Source organism: Diabrotica virgifera, chromosome 4 (assembly GCF_917563875.1).
Source record: "Diabrotica virgifera virgifera chromosome 4, PGI_DIABVI_V3a".
Taxonomy (NCBI): Eukaryota; Metazoa; Arthropoda; class Insecta; order Coleoptera; family Chrysomelidae; genus Diabrotica; species Diabrotica virgifera.
The window spans coordinates 253,498,814-253,520,805 of record NC_065446.1 but is presented as its reverse complement, the minus strand read 5'-3'; the positions used below and the strand labels follow the sequence as shown (position 1 = coordinate 253,520,805).

The 21,992-nt window shown below is 34.5% G+C and overlaps 1 protein-coding gene across 1 annotated transcript; it reads left to right on the top strand.

Annotated features, from left to right (window-relative positions):
- The first annotated feature begins 2,183 nt into the window (after window positions 1-2,183).
- On the top strand, window positions 2,184-20,268 carry LOC114342840 (phospholipase A1 member A-like). The gene is made up of 6 exons (XM_050648899.1): window positions 2,184-2,346; window positions 5,225-5,524; window positions 10,124-10,309; window positions 10,612-10,848; window positions 14,045-14,213; window positions 19,988-20,268. The coding sequence occupies exons 1-6, from the start codon at window positions 2,301-2,303 to the stop codon at window positions 20,160-20,162; spliced, it is 1,113 nt and encodes a 370-aa protein (XP_050504856.1). The 5' UTR covers window positions 2,184-2,300; the 3' UTR covers window positions 20,163-20,268.
- The last annotated feature ends 1,724 nt before the right edge of the window (window positions 20,269-21,992 follow it).

Sequence of the window (21,992 nt, the reverse complement as noted above, 5' to 3'; positions counted from 1 at the left end):
ATGTCGAAGCGATTTTCCACTGGACCACCTTCGCTTTATACGTCATGTGGGAATATACACAAACTAAATGTTTACACCATAAACTTTTTGACATATTGTTTATTTATATGAATTTAATTAAATTATTAGTTTGATTTTTGTCGAATTAAAATACAACAAAATATAGAACAAGAAAACGATATATTAGATGAAAATTTGTAGAAAGTTTGTTCGTAATCAGATTATGTAAATTAAAGCATTGCCTACTAATAGGTAACTACATTATTTTTTTTACATTTTCCAAATAGATAGGTATGAAGATAATTTTTTATTGAAATACAACTAAAACATTTAGAATTACGTACCTGCGGCTTTTCAAAACTATTTAAAAAGTCACTATAATTATAAATTTGATTTTATTTCTGTCCTCACAACAATAAAAACTAATATATACAATATTTTTGTTTACCGATAACCTCCATATTGAACAATTATTGACAGATCATTTCAACACCCAATCAGAGCCCGTATAACGACTAATACCATACTGTCGGTGTGCGCATGCGCCCAGATTATTAAAATTTCACCCTCAATGAAATCGCGCCTAAAGAAGTATAACTTCAAAAATACAGAGTACTGCTTCCTTCCTCGTCAAAGAATCATACGATTGGGATGTAACAAGCGCAGAATGGATGACGACTGTATCTGCATCTGATTCAGCCTGGTCGACACTAAAACCCATCTCTGATAGAGCAGTTTTGAGAATATCTATTAAGTTTGTTTTGTTATTTTCATTACTAAGAATCATCTCATTTTATTAGATACATCGTGGGGTAATGTTGGTACCGTGTTCTTATTAACCTTTATCTCTGACAATTGGTGCTTTTTCGTGCAAGGTGGGGTAAGTTTTGTGGGGGGAGAAGGGTCGATAATAAATTAATAAAAAACATAGGAATCTTAAGAAAATGCTAAATTGATTTCAACTGGTATGAATAAAAAAAATAGATAATAGAAAACTTAGCCTAATGGTTCAGTTTTATCGTATTCTTAAGGTGCGTACTGACTTGAGCATTTTTCTTCGAATGAACTGAACTAGCAGAGCGGGCTGTAACAAATTGCTCTAGTCAGCACGTGTTCGCGAGACAAATTTTGCCGAACCTAACGAGCCGATAATTTTCGGAGGAGTGTCGGTAACCGTTGAAAGATCAAAAGTTCGATCAAAAGATCATTTGTTCGTTGATGTTGATGCTAAATAAAATGAGCAGAACATAGCGAATAGAACGAACACCTCGAACAACTTGAGCATTTACTTGTTTGTCCGCACTGGACTTGTTCGGTTCGTTTGGCACGTTTCAGAAGAAAATGCTCTAGTTAGTATGCACCTTTATGAGTAGGTATTCAAGAACCCGGTCAACTTCGGGGCGCTGTAAAATGCAGATCAATTAATTAAATTAAACGAATTTGTAGTAGAGATTATTTGTTGCAAAACCCTCTATGATATTGCAATGATCAAAAATTTTTAGATATTTTTTATAACATTTTTATTTTCCATTTTACTAAAAAAAAGTAATAGGAATAAAGTTGTAGACCATTTAATTTGCTACAAATAACGTATTATAAAATTTAGTTTCTTGTTTGCGAGATATAGCGCGAGAACCTGTTGCCTCACTTTTTCCAAAATAAGTAATAAAAAAAATCGAAAAAATGACATTTTTGACACAAAATTGATAATAATTAAAAAAAGGCGCCGAAATATCTACAGAAAACGTATAAGTTTTCTTTATATAGGCCTATAATAATTGAAAAAAAATCAGAGACATGGATTTGTCACAGTTTCCCCAGAGTAGGTAATCTTATTTCCAGAGCTAAAACAGTTTTTACTGTATCAAAATTAACTTAAGTAGGAATAATAATATATTACATAGAGAAAGTATACTGCATACTGGACTGGTCTCTCTCATGTTTATTATATCCTCTTATTGTTAATGTTGTAGGTAATTAACAAACTTTGTAGTAATAGTAATTATTAAACAAACAAAAAATTTTAAAAATTGCTATTTTTAAAACCAAATTCGGCTAAAAAATATGTTGTATTCCAAAAACCCAATTTCGGATAAAAAAAATTGGTCAATTGCAGAAACAGCCTCGATGTTTGTCATTTCTTCGCCACAACCACAACTCAAAACTTTCTTCCGGCACGATTTTTTACCGTAACCATAATATACGATGCATGGCACACGGGGTATTAAAATCACAAGAGTTATTATTCGCAAGAAATTCTTGAATGTAAACAGTAATTCCGGAACAGTGTTGAAATAAATATGTGTTTGAAAGTAGCTGGTGGATTATTGTTTTTCTCTTTTATTTGTAAGTAATCTTATTTAATAAGGTAGTATATTTTTATTGTAGTCATGTAGAACTAATTTAAAAAAATATTACGATTAAATATTTTTAAAAAATCATATATTTTTGTTGGTGTGTTTCTTTTTTTTGGCGAAAAAATTATACTTCAGCGTTGGCTTCTATTACCTTTACTATTTTTTTCCACTCATTTCTATTTTTCGTCTTTTTCTCTCAGTTCGGTATTCTTAGTTTTCTACATCGGTTTTATAATCTCTTTTAACCACTTCTTTTTTGGTCTTCCACTTCTGCGATTTCCGTCCATCTCTCTTGTTAATCCAACGTGCTCTTTGTGTTTTTAGCCATAGCTTTTACTTTTTGTATTATGTTGGAATTATTCTTCTTCTTCTTCTTTTTGTATAGACATGACTCTTCTGTTTTTTCAATGTGCTTCTAGTAAGTTGTCATTCCATCGTTTTCGTGGTCTTCCCACTGATCGTCTTCCTATTGGGGAACCGTCTCTCGCTGTCCTGACTACTCTGTTTGTTGTCATTCGGCTTATGTGCGGTCATTCCATTTTATTCTTCTATTTTTTACCCAGTTATTAATGTTATCCACCTTGCATCTCCGTCGTATATCTGCACTTCTAGCTCTGTCCCATAGAGTCCTACCATCGATTTTTCGAAGGGTTTTCATCTCCGCTGTTTCGAGCAATCTTTTTGTCCTCTCTGTGTCGGGTCGTGCTTCTGACGCGTATGTCATTATTGGTCTGATGGCTATTTTGTAAATTCTGCCTTTCATTTCTTTTCCGATATTTTTATTTCTCCATATTGTGTCATTCAGGAAACCTGCGGCTCTGTTTGCTCTATTCACTTGATCTTTCACTTCTGTTTTGATTGATTTATTGTAGGGTTCAATTACTTCTTTATTTGTCTTCTTGTCCATATGTAGTCTTGTTATTTGATCCTCCCTATATATTGCGTAATATTTTTTTCTCACCCTTTTAATTGCTGTATATTTTTTGGACTTAACAACTAAGTTTTGCTGCCATATATAACCGAAGGTTGTACTCTCGTTTTGTAAATTATTTTTTTTTAACCCTGGATATTAGATTTTGCTCATCTGCATCTTCTAAACCCTACCTGACATTCACCTATTATATTCAGTTCCATACTTTGTTAGTCAGTTTCTTATTAATAAAGCCAACAGCTTAGTTCTACATCTAATTGAGCAATTTTTTTATAATTTTGACGTAGGCTTTTATCCCCCGTTTTGTGGATCGGGCATATGGATGTATTATGTACTTGTTTAGCCTTGTGGCGTGGCAGTTTCTCATTTTTCTAACTTTGTTTTATTGAGTTGTTTAATCGTTTGAGTAATAGCTGTCCACATTCTTTTAATATTTCGGCTGTGATATTATGTTTTCCTTCTTCTTTACGTGCCATCTCCGTGACGGAGGTTGGCAATCATCATGGCTATTCTGATCTTAGATACTGCTGCTCTGAATAATTCGGTTGATGTGCATCCGTACCATTCCCTCAGGTTACGCAACCATGAGATTCTTCTTCTTCCTACACTTCTCTTGCCCTGGATTTTCCCCTGTATATTTAATTGAAGTATGTTGTATCTCTCATTACGTATAACATGCCCCAGGTATTGCAGCTTTCGTGTATTGAGATGGTTTCCAATATTTCCATTCTTTTGTTTACTCTTCTCATGACTTCGTTGTTTGTTACATGCTCGGTCCATGATATCTTCAGGATTCTTCTATACACCCACAGTTCAAATGTTTCCAACTTTTTAGTAGTCGACGCGTTAAGTGTCCATGCTTCTATCCCGTAAAGCAGAGTCGAGAAAATATAACACCTTGCCAGCCTAACTCTTAAGTCTAATTTCAGTTATCTTGCACAAAGTACCTTTCTCATTTTATTGAAGTTTGTTCTTGCTTTCTCTATTCGAACTTTGACTCTACTTTGACTCTATGTTCTCCTGGACTCTTGTTATTCTTCATCTGTTTGATTATTTCCTGATCTGATAGTTCGTTTATTTCGACCTCATTGTTGTTTTGCCCCCGTCCAGTTTGAGTTTGCGATTGTATTTCATTGGTATTTTCCTCTGGATTAGCAGTTCCTTAAATCCCACCTCTCTAGTATTCTTGGTAAGCCACTTATTAGCTTGTCTTCTTTACTTATGCGTAGAAGCATGCGATTTCGGGACCCGTAGCTTTATCCTCGTGGTAAACATACGTGGTACATTGATTGAAATTATGAAAGAAATAAAGAAAAAAGTATGGCAACACTGTGACGCACAAACATAAGATTCAGCTGTAGGCTACATAGGGTGTACTAACATACAAGCTGTCCAAAATTCTTATTCTCTTTGTGTATAATATGATTTTCCATACGTTGTAACTTCATTTCCTCGATTTTTTTCTGCAAGTGTGTTGTGAAATTTGTTTGATACTTCGTAGATTGTTTTGAGAATGTTTGTAGCTTTATCAATTCTATTAGATATTATTTTTAAGACGACGTTATTGACAAATATTACGTGGTTCAAATCCTCTGCATTTATATTAATTGCCGTACCATCTCTTTTCATTCGCTATAAATATAAATTCGAGTTTAGCTGCAGTTTCGGAAAGCTCTTAGGTACTCATCCACTATGTTCGCGCTCCTGTAACTGCTCCATATAATGATACATTCCCGGACCGAGCAATGGTGCACGCTCCGGTCGGTGGCGGTTTATATGTAGAGGAGCGAATGCCGTATCCATTGGAGCAGTTGCAGGAGCGCAGAGCGAAAGTTGTTCGCGAACATAGTGGATACGTGCCTTTAAACTTAGCTGTACGCAATTTTTATTAAACAAACAAAGGCCTTGCCAATTTTAACGAAATTTTATTTTTAAGCAAATGCTCTATGCCAATTTACGTTACCAAACAACCCAGTGAAGGATGCTCTCTTCTTACACAACTTCGTCAGCAGCAATCTCACCTTGCAGGATTGCGTCTACCGTCCGGCCAATTCTCAGTGTCCAGATAAGGACGTTTCGTACATTTTGTACACCAAAGGACAGAAAGCTGTAGTGGACTACACGCAAACTGACTGGTTGAGGCAAAGCATTTGGGATCCTCTAAAGGAAGACATCATGCTGATCCACGGATACGCTGGTGGAGATAATGAGCTACCAATGGTGGTTCTTAGAGATGGTAAGAAATTCTTTATTCCTTTTATTCGACAAGACTCAGTAATTTTCGCATATTACAATTAGTTCACGTGGAGACAATTTTTGTATCATTAATGGGATCTTTTTGTGTTTTATTTAGATACTTAGGTATAGTCTGTTTGGAAATGCATGATAGCGCAGTTTTATTACAGAAGATTAAATAGCTTTTTGATTTGATCTATTGTAATAGGCGGGCCTGATATTCTTCGTTATTATTTGTGATAAAACTCCCGTTATCCACTAATAGCAGTGGTCGCCTCCTTTTTTGGTTGTCATTTGTCTAATTTGCTTATGTATGTTGTATTGGTCTTATTTCTCATCAAGCATTTTCACTTTCCTGTATTTTTCTCCTAGCCTTTGCCTCCTTTATTATTTTTTATATTTTTCTGATAATTTGACGGTATTTTTTCTAATCTTTATTATTTTGACTTTCGATTCATAGATGGTACCGCAGTTGCATATTTTGTAATTATTTTAATAATTACACCGAAAGGATGAAAAGATTTTATTCTAGTTCAATGCTTCTACACAGATGCGCTGATGAGAATAAGTTGAATTCGAAATACGTATAAGCACATAGTAGATTACTTATTCTGCAATCAAATCTAAATAATCTTTACTTTTAGTTTATTATTATGATTTCTTCTGATGTTCATATGCGCAGAATGTCGTGAGTCATCGTCATTCTGCCATTCCTGTCCTTCTTTTTTCAATAACTTGCTTTCAGTTGGCATTTGCACATATGGTCGGTTCGCTAAACTCACATACAACTGACTAGTGATTTTAGTACCTAGGTATTTTTTTTTTGGCCAATTTTGCCAAAATTGGCAAAATTACTAACTACAGTAGAACCCCGCAAATCCGAACCCCACTAATCCGAACTTTCGGCAAATCCGAACCCACGGAAAGTTAAAAAAATTTAAAAATTCAAGACAAAAACTTAAAAACATGTTTATTATACATAGTAAAACCAGAAAATTTAACAATGTAGGATTAATAAGGCGTATTCTTTAAGAAGTCGGTAACTTTCGTCTGACGCATCCATGGAGGTGTAGCGAGTTAACGCAGCGATGTTAAACCATTTCCGCATAAACATTACCTCAACCGGTAACGCAGCAGAGATCTGCTCCACGTAACGTAGAGCCATATCCAGAGCTTTAGTGGGAACTGCGTGTGACACTCGATCTGGCAGAAAAACTTTTTTCTCGCTTTCTCCTTCTTCATTAGGGCTGCCTTAAGGTTGAACCAAAGTCTACAATGTCCTCATCCGTAAGTTATTGGTGCCCATTGTTGTCAGCTTCAATACATTTTGGAATTGCACTTTCTTCTTTGTTTTCACATCTTGGAAGTTGTGTTACGACTTCTAGATCATCTTGTAATGGAGCTTCTTCAAATTGTAAAAAGATGGCCACAACGTCTTCCATGATTCTGTAATTAAAGTCTTAAGGACTGTTGTCCCAGGCCTCAGCTACTCAATAAATGAGATCTTTTACGGTGATTTTTTTAAGGTTGTCAGTAGTAGACGGCTTTCATCGCCTTCTAATACAGTCCGTACCAAGTTTTTTCTATAGTACAGTTTTATAAACTGCAGAATACCCTGGTCCATGGGTTGCAATAAGGTGGTCATATTTGGTGGTAGGAAAACAGCTTTGCCACTTCCTTATTGAATATCGAAACGGATGGAACAAATTGTTTTTCAAACCATTCCTTAAAAAGTGCACTATTCATCCATGCTTTCCAGGCTAACTTTTGGATAATACGAACTTTTCGGAATCCGAACCGGCTCTCCCCCAATTAGTTCGGATTTGCGGGGTTCTACTGTATTTAGTAATTATTAGGTAACTATTTAGTAATTCTTTTTTTTTGCCAATTTTACCAAATTAGCAAAATTACTTACTAAATAAAATCACTAGCCAATTGTGTCTGAGTTTAGCGAACCGACTATACCTAGGTATTTTCGATTCCCTGTTTGATCTTATTACATTTGATATATTTTGGTCTAATTCAATTTTCATTTTGACTTCTAATTGTTATTTGCTTAGATATTGTGACTTCTCTTCTAATTATATCTAGAGTATCTAAAATCTTACTTAGTATTTGTATAATCGATAAAATAGGAAGTAAAACTAAGATCGAACTCGTTACCTACTGAGATACTAAGTTCCGCTAACGACGCTAACATTACTTGAAGAAACACCGAACGAGATTATTAATTACATAAATAAACCTGCAATAATGAGATGCGAAAGTGAAAGGATTTATCTATAAAAGCAAAAAAAGTAGATTTAATGATTACATTATTGGAATACCCACCTACGTCCATAGATTAAATTGAGGTCAAAGAAATCGAATATGTAGACCTATGTCAATATTGTGACTTGTGATCGTGATGATTTCAAATCAATATAAGACGTTTCCAACGTAATTAGATCCAAAGATTGTACTATAAATTGGTAAGAAAGAATAAACTAGAGAATAAGCAGTTGGACTACAAGATTTTCGTACTGAAAAATCTTTTTTTCCTTCTTATTCATGTGTTATGTATATAATTTCAGAACTTCGGTTACCACCGTAGTAGTGTGTCGTTCGCATATCACAAGTTATTGACGACTTCTCTGTTCACAATTATTTCTTCTTGTTTTTACGGAAACTGCATTTGTGAAAATTCTCTCGGTGTAAAAGTTAAAAAACAAGGGCAACAAGATGCAGACCTGCCTTACTTCTCTCTTAATATTAAGATCATGTGTCTACTAAATACTATCTACTAAAACTGATGCCTGTTTGAATTCAATACTTTGCCATTATGCGAACGTTTCGGCCATCTAGCCAATGATGTCTCTTAGAACTTCGATCTTCGATCAATATAGAGTGCTTAACATAATCAAATAATCAAATCAAAATACGGATCTATGACTACATCCTACATCTTTGAGCAATTATGTTCTTCCCAAACAATGATCTTCTGGTTTCAAACCCGTTACGGAAACTACACTGTGTGTCACTTAAGTATTCCTGTCACTTATTATATATACAGCCATGTATTATCGTTAGATAAATTTCCAATAAATGGTTTCAACAAACTGATGGTTTTATAAAGAGCGCAGGTTTTTGCTGTTGTCTATTTAGATAGAGCTATGAATAATCAATTCGACCAACAATTAGGTAGGTGTCCCCTGGTATAAATGGTATTGAAACATGAAGTTATAGCCTCTAAAAAATTCATCATTATCATCAACGGCATTACAACTCTTCGTGAGTCTTTGCTGCTTTTACTATTGCCTTCCATGTTTGTCGGTCCTGTGCCACTATTTCCTATTGTTTCACTCCCATTTTCTCCAGATCTTCTCTGACTGCTTCTTTTCACCTTTTTCTAGGCCGTCTTACAGATCTTCTCCATCTGGTATTTCTCTAGATTCTCTAGATCTTTCTTCTGACTAGATTTTCCTTTCCGAATCCGAAGAGAGACTCTAGCTTGTTATTGTGTCTGCGCCTCCATTACTCCATTCGTTTGTCACGCTGTCTCTACAAGGGCCATATATCACTATAAAACATTGCTATCATTGTAAGCTTGTATTTCCATTGAAATTTTATCAAGACCAGCTACTATGCCATTTTCGATGATTTTATGGCCTGTATTACATCAGAGGTAGTCTCATCTATGATATATCTTGGAGCTCTAGTTAACAACACAGGCAGTTGTGAACCCGAAATTAGAAGACGCATTCAACTAGCAAGAGCAGCAATGAGTGAACTAAACGGGGTCTGGCGTGATCGTCACATTACTATGACAAACAAAAAGAGAGTCGTTTCAACTCTGGTCTTTTCCATATTTTACTATGCACGCGAGACATGGACAGTCAAAGAATCAGATAGACGACGTATAGACGCCTTTGAAATGTGGACATGGAGACGCCTGCTTCGAATTCCATGGACGGCTCGCCGTACAAATATCTCGGTTCTGGATGAAATTAAACCGGATCAGCGTCTCTCCAGTACCGTTTACTCTAGAATTTTAAAGTTCTTTGGTCATATCCATCGAAGTGATCACAAAATGGAGCGGTTGGTGGTCCAAGGAAGGCCTCAGACTCAACGCCAACGCGGAAGATCTCCACATCGATGGGCGGACATTACTAAAAAGCTTCTCAACAAACAGTATACTGAGGCAATACATGTAACTGATGACCGCGACCAGTGGAGAAATATTATCAATCAAACTGTCCGAGCTGCTGAAGCCCAATTATGAACCACAACACATCTACTAAGATGTTAATGACTATGATGATGATGATTACATCAGAGCGTGTTAATAGGGGTCCAGATGTAAGGCAAGATCATGTTCAAATGCAGTATTCGTCATAAATCAAGTTACTGAGAAATTATTAGAATATAATAGACCAATAGTGTTATATTCTAAAATATCTTTCTGATTTAATCTTTCTAATACATAATGCTAATAATATTTTTTTATTTAATATTGTTCCGAAGCTATTTCCTGGCGGCATCTTATGCAATTTACTAATTTTATTTTTTATTTGTACTAGTACTCTACTCATAAATATTCTGCATTATGTAAATGTTATAGCATATATCAGAAACGGCAGTTACAACGTCTGGATAGTAGATTGGGGAAGACTCGGCCCTCCTCCTTGTTACAGAGCCGGTGTAAACAACATGAAGACTGTGGCGAAGTGTACTGGAGAACTGCTGACGTCTTTGAGAACCGCTGGTCTTCCAACAGATCGATTGACTTGCGTGGGACACTCATTAGGTTTGTATATTATGTAGGTAACGAAAACTATCACTAATCGCTAATCACCCAATACGAAGAATTGCTGAAGTGCAGATTCCTGTAAGGAGTAGGAGAGGAAGACCAAAGAAGACGTGGGGGGAGACGATAAGGCAGGATATGTTGGTAAAGGGGATTAACATTGATATGGCCCAAGATAGAATTGTGTGGAGAAATGCAATTAGGGAAGCCGACCCCGCATAGGGATAAGGCAAAGAGAATGATGATGATGATGTAGGTAACGAAAACTGATAATTGACTAATCAATTTTTACTTCCCTGTAGGTTCTCACGTCTGTGGATTGATTTCTCGCTACGTCAATTTCCGTATTCATAGAATCGTAGCTCTGGATCCAGCCAAACCATTCATCCCTCCAGGCTCCAGACTATCCAGTGGAAATGCTCTGGCAGTTCATGTTCTTCACACCAACGCTGGACACTACGGAGGTGGAGGAAGGGGTGGACATGTGGATTTTTGTATTAACGGTGGGAGAGTACAACCATATTGCGAAAATGCTGATAGTGAGTATTTTAAAATTTTAAAATTTACCGTTTGACTGGTCCCTCCGGTGTCATGTTTCATGAGCATGGACTTCTTCTTCCTAGTCGGTATTCCGATTCGTACATCGTATACCACTTTAAATTTTTATTAATTTATCTTAAACTGTCTCCATCTTCCTCTATCCTCTGCAGCTCTGAAGCAAAGGCTTAGTGGAGCTCCGACCTCTTTTGTAATGTGGTCTATATACCTTGTTGCTGATATTCCCCGGGCTCTCGCTCCTTGCACCATCTCAGTGGCGCACCCAGGGGCGGGTTTTGGGGGTTAAAACTCCTCCCAGGGCATATAAACAAATAAAAAGAATAGTAGGAAAATGTAACTTGTCTTTCAGAAACAATACAAAAAAATTTCGGTGCCCAAGCGAAGCTAGGACAAATAATCCCCGGACAAATAATCCCGGACAAAAAATCTCTACAAATTATCCCTGGACAAAAAATTCTCGGGAAAATAATCCCTAGACAACAATCTCGGACAAATAATCCTCACAAATTTGTTGGACAAAATATTCCCACAAAAACATCCCGGACAAAAAATCCCCAAGAAATATTTATTGCCGAAAAATTTTCCCGTGAATGCAATCGACTCAAATGTTTTTCAGCCTCAGTGTGTGAGAGCTATAGCAATTGCCATGAAACCGCTTTTCGGCACGAAAATAATGATTAGCAATTAAGATTAAGCATGAATTGTAATTTCGATTACCAAATTTAAAATTTCAATTTCATGCCGAAAACTTCAAATTTTACACGACAAACGAGTGTGTTTTTTCAAAAATCGTGGAAGATATGGGGTATGCGCTAAGGCTGTGGGAACCCTGTTGTAATTATTCGCTTAAATCTGTTACTCATTTTGCTTTGAATAACTATGTTCAAAACATTGCCTATTCGTGATGATAACTGCTGGTCCTGAAAACGATAATCTTGATTGTAATGCAAAAAAAACCTGTTCCTTTTTGTAAATTTAACGTCAAAAATATTTAGTCATTATCATCATCAATGGCGTTATAACTCTTCGAGTGTCTTTGCGAGTGGTTTACTATTGCCTTCCATGTTTGTCAGTCCTGTTTCACTATTTCCCATTGTCTCACTCCCATTTTCTCCAGATTCTTCTCTGACTGCATCTTTCCACCTTTTTCTAGGCCGTCCTACAGACTTTCTCCCATCTAGCCTCTCCCCGAGCAGCTATGTCTGGTTTGATTTTTGGATATATTTTTCGCATAGCATATTCTAAGGCCAGCTTAAACAACAATGGGGATTCATCAGTTCCAATTCACTGTAAACAACATTTCAGAAACCTGCTTCAAAAGCTTTCAAAAGTTATGTCAAAAACCTGTGTTCTGCGTTTTCATAACAAAGCTAAACATTCTTAATAGCGCAAAAACTTTTCATGGATGCACACAGATAATAGGCAATGTTTTGAACTTAGTTATTCAAGGCAGAGTGAGCAAAATATTTAAGCGAATAATTACAACATGGTTCCCACAGCCTTAGCTCATTCCCCATATCTTCCACGATTTTCGAAAAAACTCACACTCGTTTGTCATGTAAAATTTGAAGTTTTCGGCATGTAATTGAAATTCGAAATTTGGTAATCGAAATTACAATAATTCATGCTTAATCTTAATTACTAATCATTATTGTCGTGCCGAAAAGCGGTTTCATGGCCATTGCTATAACTCTTATGCACTGAGGCTGAAAAACATGTGAGTCGATTGCGATTACGGGAAAACTTTTAGAGAACTATTCGGTAGCAAATATTTCATGGGGATTTTTTGTGCAGATATTTTGTCGAAAAAAATTTGTGGGGATTATTTGTCCCGGATTTTTTGTGGGGATTTTTTGCCCGGGGATTATTTGTCCGGGGATTTTTTGTCTGGGGATTTTTTGTCCAGGGATAATTTGTGGGGGTTTTTTGCCAGGGATTATTTGTCCGAACCCCGCCCAAGCCAACCCCACTAGAGGAAAATTCTGAGTGCGCCACTGTCACCATATTCTGCAATATCAGCTTCTCCAGACCATCTCCACGCACCACATGACCAAAGTAAGCGGTCATTTTTTCGGTCCCAATGTTTCACTTGTAACTTGCAGTTGTCTAAGAACAGACTCGTTGGTTCTTCTTACGGTCCAGGATATTCGCAACATTCTTCGCCAGCAAAACATTTCATGTGTCTAAAGTGCGTTCATCAACTTCCTTCAAAGGCCAGCATTCAGATCCATAAAGAAAAATGGAGAAGACCATTGTTGGTTTTACAATCCTTCTCTTTGTATCCATGGTGATGTTGTGGCTTTTCCATACTTTGGTCAGCTTTGTCATTATTTGCTGCATCCTCCGGAATTGGTTATGAGGGTGCCTAGTTACACAAATTTATTTACCACTTCGATGTTATTAATTCTGACAATATCTAGCTGGTTGTTATTTCTTCTATTTATGATCATAATCTTTGTTTTTGATTTATTTATAGACGCTGCTTCCAAACTCATTCATTAAATTCGTTTTAACAGCTCCGTGTTAACACAGAAAACCAAAGTCACCGATTTGGTACAAAAATCATTAAAATTGAAATGGGAACATGCTGGACATGTAGCTAGGAGCGTTCTAAACAAATGGCACAGAACAATTCTAACCTGGAGACCACACCAACACAAAAGACCCAGAGGCAGACCTCCTATGAGAAAAAACAATGGAAAGGAAGACTTGAAGAGGCTTATGTTCAGATGTGGACGTGAATGTCTAGACGAAGAAGAAGAAGAAGAACAGCTCCGTCAATTCTTCTAAGGATTTAGCCAAAAGCGTTGTATCATCTGCATATCTTAGTTGTTAATTCTTCTGCTGCCAACTTTTACTGAGTTTTCTACGTATAGGTCTACTAGCAATGTCACTAGGTGTTTTGGAGCACACCCATTTCTTCCAGGTATTTCAACATGTGGGCCCATCTGATCTGACCCAGTCGAATGCTTTACTATAATTAATAAAACACACATCTATGCTTACACTTGATTTTTGAATTCAATTGGTTTTTGAGCATGGATTACTTAATTCTTATCTCAATTTTGATTGATTCTTTTGGATCACCTTCTCTTATCTAATAGTTTCCTTAAGAGTGCAGTGGGAAACACGTATTATGTACACTCTCAATCTAAATTGTGTTCTTTATTTTTCTAGTTGACATTCAATTGTGCAGTCACGTCTGGGCGATTTGTTATATGGCCGAGAGTTTATTCCCAGAAATGGTCAAAAAGGCCGAACCATGCTCGAGAAGATGTCCTTCAGGTCCAAGACCCGGCCTCAGAGTTGGAATTCCAGTGGAAATGGGGCATGGAACACCACTTTCGTAAGTACAATATTAATATGATTGTTAATAATTAATAATATAAGAACAATGATACTCCGGTTGGCATTTTCAAAGATTGGAATAGTGCTAGAATTATATACAGGGTGTTAGTAAATAAGTATGAAAAACTTTAAGGGATAATTCTACATGAAATAATTACACTTTTATAAAAAAGAACTTTTTATAATAAAACCTTTTTAATAGGAAAGAATATAAAATAATTTAACGATAAAATGCTTAAAATTCCAAAAATTACACTCTAATAAAAATAGTTATTTATGAAACAGTTCGTGAAGTATGCTTTTTGCGAACGCACGCGATATTTAGAGCACGCGCTACAACGGAGCGAGTGCTATAAATCGCGTAAGTTCGCAAAAAGTACTCCACGCACAGTTTCAAACAATATTTTATCTACGATAAACAAATATCCCAGGCAACCAAATAACGTTTACAAAACGTTGAAAATACGTCATAATTATCACCAAACCACGTCAGTTTGTCACGTTTTTTCGACGTCGAAAGTCACTTGAATATGTCCCACCATAACTGACGTCAATTTTATCACGTTTTAAATAGGTGATATAAAAACGTAGTTTTTATATCATTTTTTAAGATTATTTTTCATTTTATGTTTTTAAAAATACACAATAATAATTATTCGTATGGGTATTCTTGGTATTGCAATTTTTCATTTCACTGTTTTAAATTTAGCTTATAGGCTAAGGTATACTTACTGTGTCAAAACTAAAACTGATAAATAATTTATTAACAAATTGATTTAATTAAACTCGATAACACATAATAATTATTAGTTCATTAACAGAAAATATTCACCAAAACAAAACACATAACCTCAAACCGTTTTCAAAAAGAACTATTGCATTAAACTAACACACTACTCACTTGAGAAAAACCAATAAAAATCTCTTAATTAACATGTTGCTTCAACTAAATATCTAAATGAAAAGTCATTTTTTTACCACACAAAGCATGTAAACAATAAATGAAAAATTTCTTATGACAATTTAAGCTTATAAACGTCAATATACACATTATAAGCATTAACCCGTTAAGCTCCTCCCATTTTTGTGACGTCAGACTTGGGCTGTCTGAAATGAAAACGTATTTTTAAACGTATTTTAACGTCATTAATCTTACGTATTTAAAATCACCTACAAAAGACGTTTATACGACGTAATGTTCAAACACGTGTATATATTTAACCAAAAGCTGACGTTTCCCAGACGTTATTGACGTCACTTGGTTGCCTGGGATAAAAACTGTAACTCTTCGTCACTGGAATTAATTTCTATTCTACAATTATTAGAACTTTGACATTTAAAAATCCTAACTACTTTCAAATCACAAAACTGTCAAAAATTTTGTTGTAAGTCATTGCTCATAATATTGTCATCACAATGACAACGCGAAAGTTAAGGATATTTGATTATACGAAAGTCTGCCAAAAAACCCATTGAAAGTATGCGAAAAAGTAAATCCCATTTAAATACATTGTTACTTCACGCACACTTTAAACTCTTCACGCACTGCTATATATAATGACAGTTTTCACAAACTAATAACTTATACATAATATGACAGAGTAGATAATAGTTATTTATGAAACAGTTCGTGAAGTATGCTTTTTGCGAACGCACGCGATTTTTAGAGCACGAGCGACAACGAAGCGAGTGCTATAAATCGCGTAAGTTCGCAATAAGTACTTCACGCACAATTTCATACAATATTTTATCTACGATAAACAAATAAAAAGCTGTAACTCTTCGTCACTGGAATTCATTTCTATTCTACAATTTTTAGAACTTTGACATTTAAAAATTCTAACTACTTTCGAACCACAAAACTGTCAAAACTTTTGTTGTAATTCATTGCTCATATTGTCATCACCATGACAAAGCGAAAGTTAAGGATTGTCACCATGACAACGCGAAAGTTAAAAACAGTGCGAAAAAGTAAAACCCATTTAAAATACATTGTTACTTCACGCACACTTTAAATCCTTCACGCACTGCTATCTATAATGACAGTTTTCACAAACTAAAAACTTATACATAATATGACATATAGTAGAAAAAGTACTCTTTTTATAATATCACGGTTTTGTTATTGTACATGTACATATTATGTAGGACACAACATATTTGGAAAGAATAATTAACTTATAAAATATGAATTTTTATAAGTGTATTAACTGTTATTTATAATTATAATTCCAATATTACACTAGTTTAAAATAGAATTTTTTAAAATACCTCTGTTTAAAATGGTATATATAATTTTAAGTATATAAAGTTTTAATTATTTATTAAAACAATTAAGAAAAGATAAGCAACAGCCGAGTTCCAACTGGGGACCTCTCGATCTGCAGTCTAATGCCACTGAGGCATCATCAATTTGTAGATATCGATTTATTACCGTACTTTAAAATATCATTGCATTAGTCACATTTTTAAAATAGTTTGAAATTAAAAAAAAATCGATTTATCCATTCAGTGTGATTGGTCAGTAAAGCTTTGTAGATCCGTTATAAGATAAGTAATAGATAGTAATAAAAGTTAATAACAAAAATTGTAGCCAACTTTTTTTACAGATTGATAATCAGTAATCGTAAATTGTAAGTTTTTAATTTAATTAAATTTAATTATTCAGTCATGGCTTACTTAAAATTTGGAAAGTTTTAGACCCGTAATTATTAATAATTTTGCTCTGAAAAATGAAAATATCTCGAAAACTAATAAATTTACACATAGGGAATGTTATACAAAAATTATAGTATGGCAATGGTACTTTTCGATAATGATATAAAATACAGGGTAAATTAAAATTACTGAGAAAATAATGTACTTGCGTTTTGACTCACCCTGTATTCAATATAAAGAAAATTAGCAAAACAAACATTTAAAAAAATTTTGACAATAAATAAAAAAATATGACGTCAAAAAACTATTGACCTTGTGCTTGCTTTTATTTATACAGGTAGTTAAACTTGTTACGATTTTCATATAAAATTGGTTATAACTTTGTAAATACCCCGTATAACATACCAAACCTTTATGTTTTTGTAATCGAAAAGTTACGAAAATATCGAATATATAATAAAATATAGGGTGTTCCATTTAAAAAAACATAAGTTTGATCTGCCACTATGTTATCGAACACCCTGTAACATTCTAACTAATTTTGTAATGTGAAGCTCAAAGTTCGCTACAATTTCTGTTATTAAGTTTTATCGCTATACATTACTATAACGGATCTACGGGGCTTCACCCCACTAATAATTAATCACCCTGTATAATAGCAGTTAAATATTGCATTGTTAGCTAGTTCTAACCTATCCTGAAAATTTCAGGTGTCTAGATAGCCTAGAACTATTTTTAAAATGAATTACAAAATTTGCGGAGTCCGTGACACCAACCAAGCCAAGTAGGTATATAAAAAGGTTTTAAAAATAATGGCAGTTTGCCCTATAAACGTATGTCCGCAAATGTTTTGTTTCCGAGATACAGGGTGCTGAAATTTTTTGAAATATGAAAATTAAATTTAGTGGGTTTCAAGAGGTAGTTATTGCGCATTTTTTTGGCAAACAAATAACAATTTTATATTCATCATTAGCGCGCCTACGGGTAATAGTCTAAATTTTTTAAGGAAAAAATGGTACGCCACTGAGATATTTCAAATTAAAAATTATTTTTGTATTCCACGTTTAATTTATGAAAAAGAACCTTTCTTGTTTTTTTCCTATGGTGCACTGTTTTTTATGCGAAAAAATAAAACATCTTCGAGCGGATTTTTCATTTCTTAATACATTATCAAGAACTCTCCAATATAATAATACCAAAGTAGAACAATAACAGAAAATATTACTAAAAATATTTTAACTATGTGCAAAGCTACAACAAATGTTCAAAATTATCTCCTTTAAAGGTTACAGAATAATTTTATATTCACCATTAGCGCCCGTAAAGGTAATGGTCTGAATTTTTTACAGAAAAAAAAAATAGTATGCCACTGAGAAACGTCAAATTAAAAATCATTTTTGAATTTCTCGTTCAATTTACGACAAAAAATAATTCTTGTCTTTTTTTCATATGCGGCGCCGTTTTTATACAAAAAAATAAAACATCTTAACGCTTACAAATTATTCGAGGTAGATTTCATATGCATAATAGAAACTTATTTCAAATACTTTGTAAACGTTAAGATATTTTATTTTTTTACATAAAAACGGCGCATCATATGAAAAAAAGACAAAAACAATTTTTTGTCGCAAATTGAACGAGGAATTCAAAAATGATTTTTAATTTGACATATCTCAGTGGCGTACTATTTTTTTCTTTAAAAAATTCGGGCCATTACCCGTACGCGCGCCAATGGTGAATATAAAATTACTCTGTCACCTTTAAAGGAGGTAATTTTTAACATTTGTTGTAGCCTTGCACAAAGTTAAAATCTTTTTAGAAATATTTTCTGTTAGTGTTCTAGTTTGGTATTATTATATTGGAGAGTTCTTTATAATGTATTACGAAATGAAAAATACGCGCGAATATGTTTTATTTTTTTGCATAAAAACGGTGCACAATATAAAAAAAAGACAAAAAGGTTCTTTATCATAAATTAAACGTGGAATACAAAAATAATTTTTAATTTGAAATATCTCAGTGGCGTACTATTTTTATCTTTAAAAAAAATCAGACCAATACCCGTAGGCACGCCAATGATGAATACAAAATTGTTATTTGTATATAAAAAATGCGCAATAACAACCTCTTAAAACCCACAAAATTTAATTTTCATAGCTCAAACGGTCTTAGAGCAATAAAAAAATTCGCAAAAAAAAATTAACACCCCGTATCTTGGAAACGAAGCATTTGCGGACATACGTTTATAGAGCAAACTGTCATTATTTTTTCAGGTAGAATTACCCCTTAAAGTTTTTTATACTTATTTACTGACACCCTGTATATCGCTCATACATACCCTTGTTTGTGACGTTTCATTAAAAGTATATCAAATCAATTGATATTGACTTTGCTTGACATATCATCTTCTCGACTTTTCTCTGCGGAATGAAAGCGTGGACCCTTAACGTGGAGGTTAATAAGAAGTTAGAACCATTCGAACTGTGGATATACAGAAGAATCTTGAAGATATCATGAGCCGAGTATGTAACAAACAACGAAGTCATGAGAATAATTAACAAAAGAATGGAAATAATGGAAGCCATCAAAACACGCAATACCTGGCTCAAAAGCTGCAATACCTGGGCCTTGTCATGCGTGCTGAGAGATACAACGTACTTCAATTGATTATACAAGGGAAGATCCAAGAGAAGTACAAGAAGGACAAGATTGTCATAGCTGCGTAACTTGAGGGAATAGTAGCGATGCAAATCAATTGAGCTATTCAGGACAGCCGAATCAAGAGCAGAATAGCCATGATGATTGCTAATCTTCGTCACGGAGATGATACGTAAAGCAGAAGAAGATTCTTCGCGACTGTTTATTAAGTAAAAAACTATAAAAATTAATTTGAGTCTTCGTCAAACGCTATTCCTTTTCTTTTCTTTCCTTTTCATATCTTTTGTTTCCTCCTCTTTCCTTTTCTTTTCGTTTCCTTCCTTTTCTTTCCCTTTCTTTTCCAAAGAAGAATTAAATGCAGTAATGCAGACCGTTAAATAATAATAGTAAAATTAAAAATATTTGGTTCTCTTTTAATTATGCATATCTTCGTATTAATACCTGTCTTATTTTTAGAGCTACAGGATCCTACTGTCTTCATAATAAATACCCACCATTTTGTCCAAGAAGCAGAAACCTCATTGGCGACAACAGATGTTGTTTAAACCCACCGGAGACAGTAGTACCATCCAGTAGTCCCACAGAGGGACCACATTCTCCAAATCCCACTACTGTAGACATATTTAGTTGAGAGTCGAATTGTTTTATTTTTTAAATTATTTAATTAGTGTACAGTTTCATTTGTTTGTCAAGCTGTTATTCAAAGTCTGAATAAAAATAATATTGTAAGATAATAATTTAAAGTTTCAGGGTGATAGGTTTTGGTGCAGGTATTTTTATTTATTTAATTATGGGAGACTTTAACGCTAAAGTTGGGCAAAAGATGACACAAAACATCACCGGAAAGTTTGGCTTGGGAGAGAGAAATCAAAGAGGTGAGCGTTTAATAGAATTCTGCCAAGAAAATGACTTCGCAATTACAAATACCTGGTTTCAACTTCCAGAAAGGCGTCTCTAGACGTGGAAATTCCCTCAAGATAGACATCAAGGTAGAATAGTACGGAATCAAATAGACTACATCCTAATAAACCATCGATTTCGGAACAATATTAAAGAAGTAAAAACTTACCCTGGCGCCGACATAAACTCAAATCATAATTTACTCTGCTCCAAAATACAAATTAAATTAAAGAAACTAACAAAGCTAACTAAGCCTAGTAAGATATACCTCGACCCCCTTAAAAACACCCAAACGCGCGAACACATATCACAGCAGATAAATAGTAAAATGCACAGAATATCAAATGTATCAAACGAAAACAGAACTATTAACGAATGTTGGTACGATATTCAAAACTCGATTTTAGAGGACGTAAGAGAATCTTTAAAAACACGTTGGCAAACAATGTTGGCAAAAAATGAGTGGATGAACCAAGAAATTCTCACCTGATGGAAGTTCGACGAAAATACAAAAATAGAAATATTATCAAATACCGTGAAATCAACAAACTCATAAAAAGAAAAATTAAACAGGCCAAAGAATCCTGGCTCGAGAATTCATGTAAAGAAATTGAAGACCTCCAAAAAAGCATGACAGTTTCAACCTCCACAAGAAACTTAAATATACCTCCGGAATTAGAAAACAGAAAAATGCTCACGTACTTAAAACTGCAGACGGAAAAATTTGTGATCACGAACAACAGTGCAAAGAATGGGAGAGACACATCAGTGACCTTTTTGACGATGCTTCTCGAGAAAATACTCCAAATACTACCTGTGCCAACCAATTAGACAGAGGTCCCAGTATACTGAAGTCAGAAGTCTTAAAAGCAATACAACAAGCCAAAAACAATAAAGCACCTGGACCAGATCAAATCCCTGTTGAGCTACTTAAACTTTTAGATGAGGAAAACATTACCTACTTGAATACTTTCTTTAACAAAATTTACAACGAAGGAAAAATACCAGATGATTGGTTGGAGTCACTGTTTATAACATTACCAAAGAAAAGCAGGCCCACAATGCAGCGATTTTAGACTAATCAGTTTGATGAGTCACACACTTAAGATACTTTTACGTATTATACAAAACCGAGTATTCCTTCTGTGCGAAACTAGAATGGGTAATAAGCAATTTGGATTTAGAAATGGTCTAGGAACTAGAGAAGCACTATTTTGTATGCGCGTTCTATTACAAAAAAGTTGTGAATTCCGAAAGAACGTTTATGTTTGTTTCATCGACTTCGAGAAGGCATTCGACCGAGTACAACATAATACACTTTTCGATTGCCTGCAGGCAGCAGGACTTGACCACTACGATATAAGACTGCTGAAATACTTATATTACAATCAAATAGCCTCTATCTAAATTGGAGACAGTCGTACTGAAAAACTGCCGATAAAACGTGGAGTACGACAAGGTTGTGTTTTATCACCCACCCTTTTTAATCTGTACTCTGAAGAAATCTTTAGGGAGGCTTTGGATTACAGACAAGAGGGAGTAAGGCTAGGCGGAGAAGTAA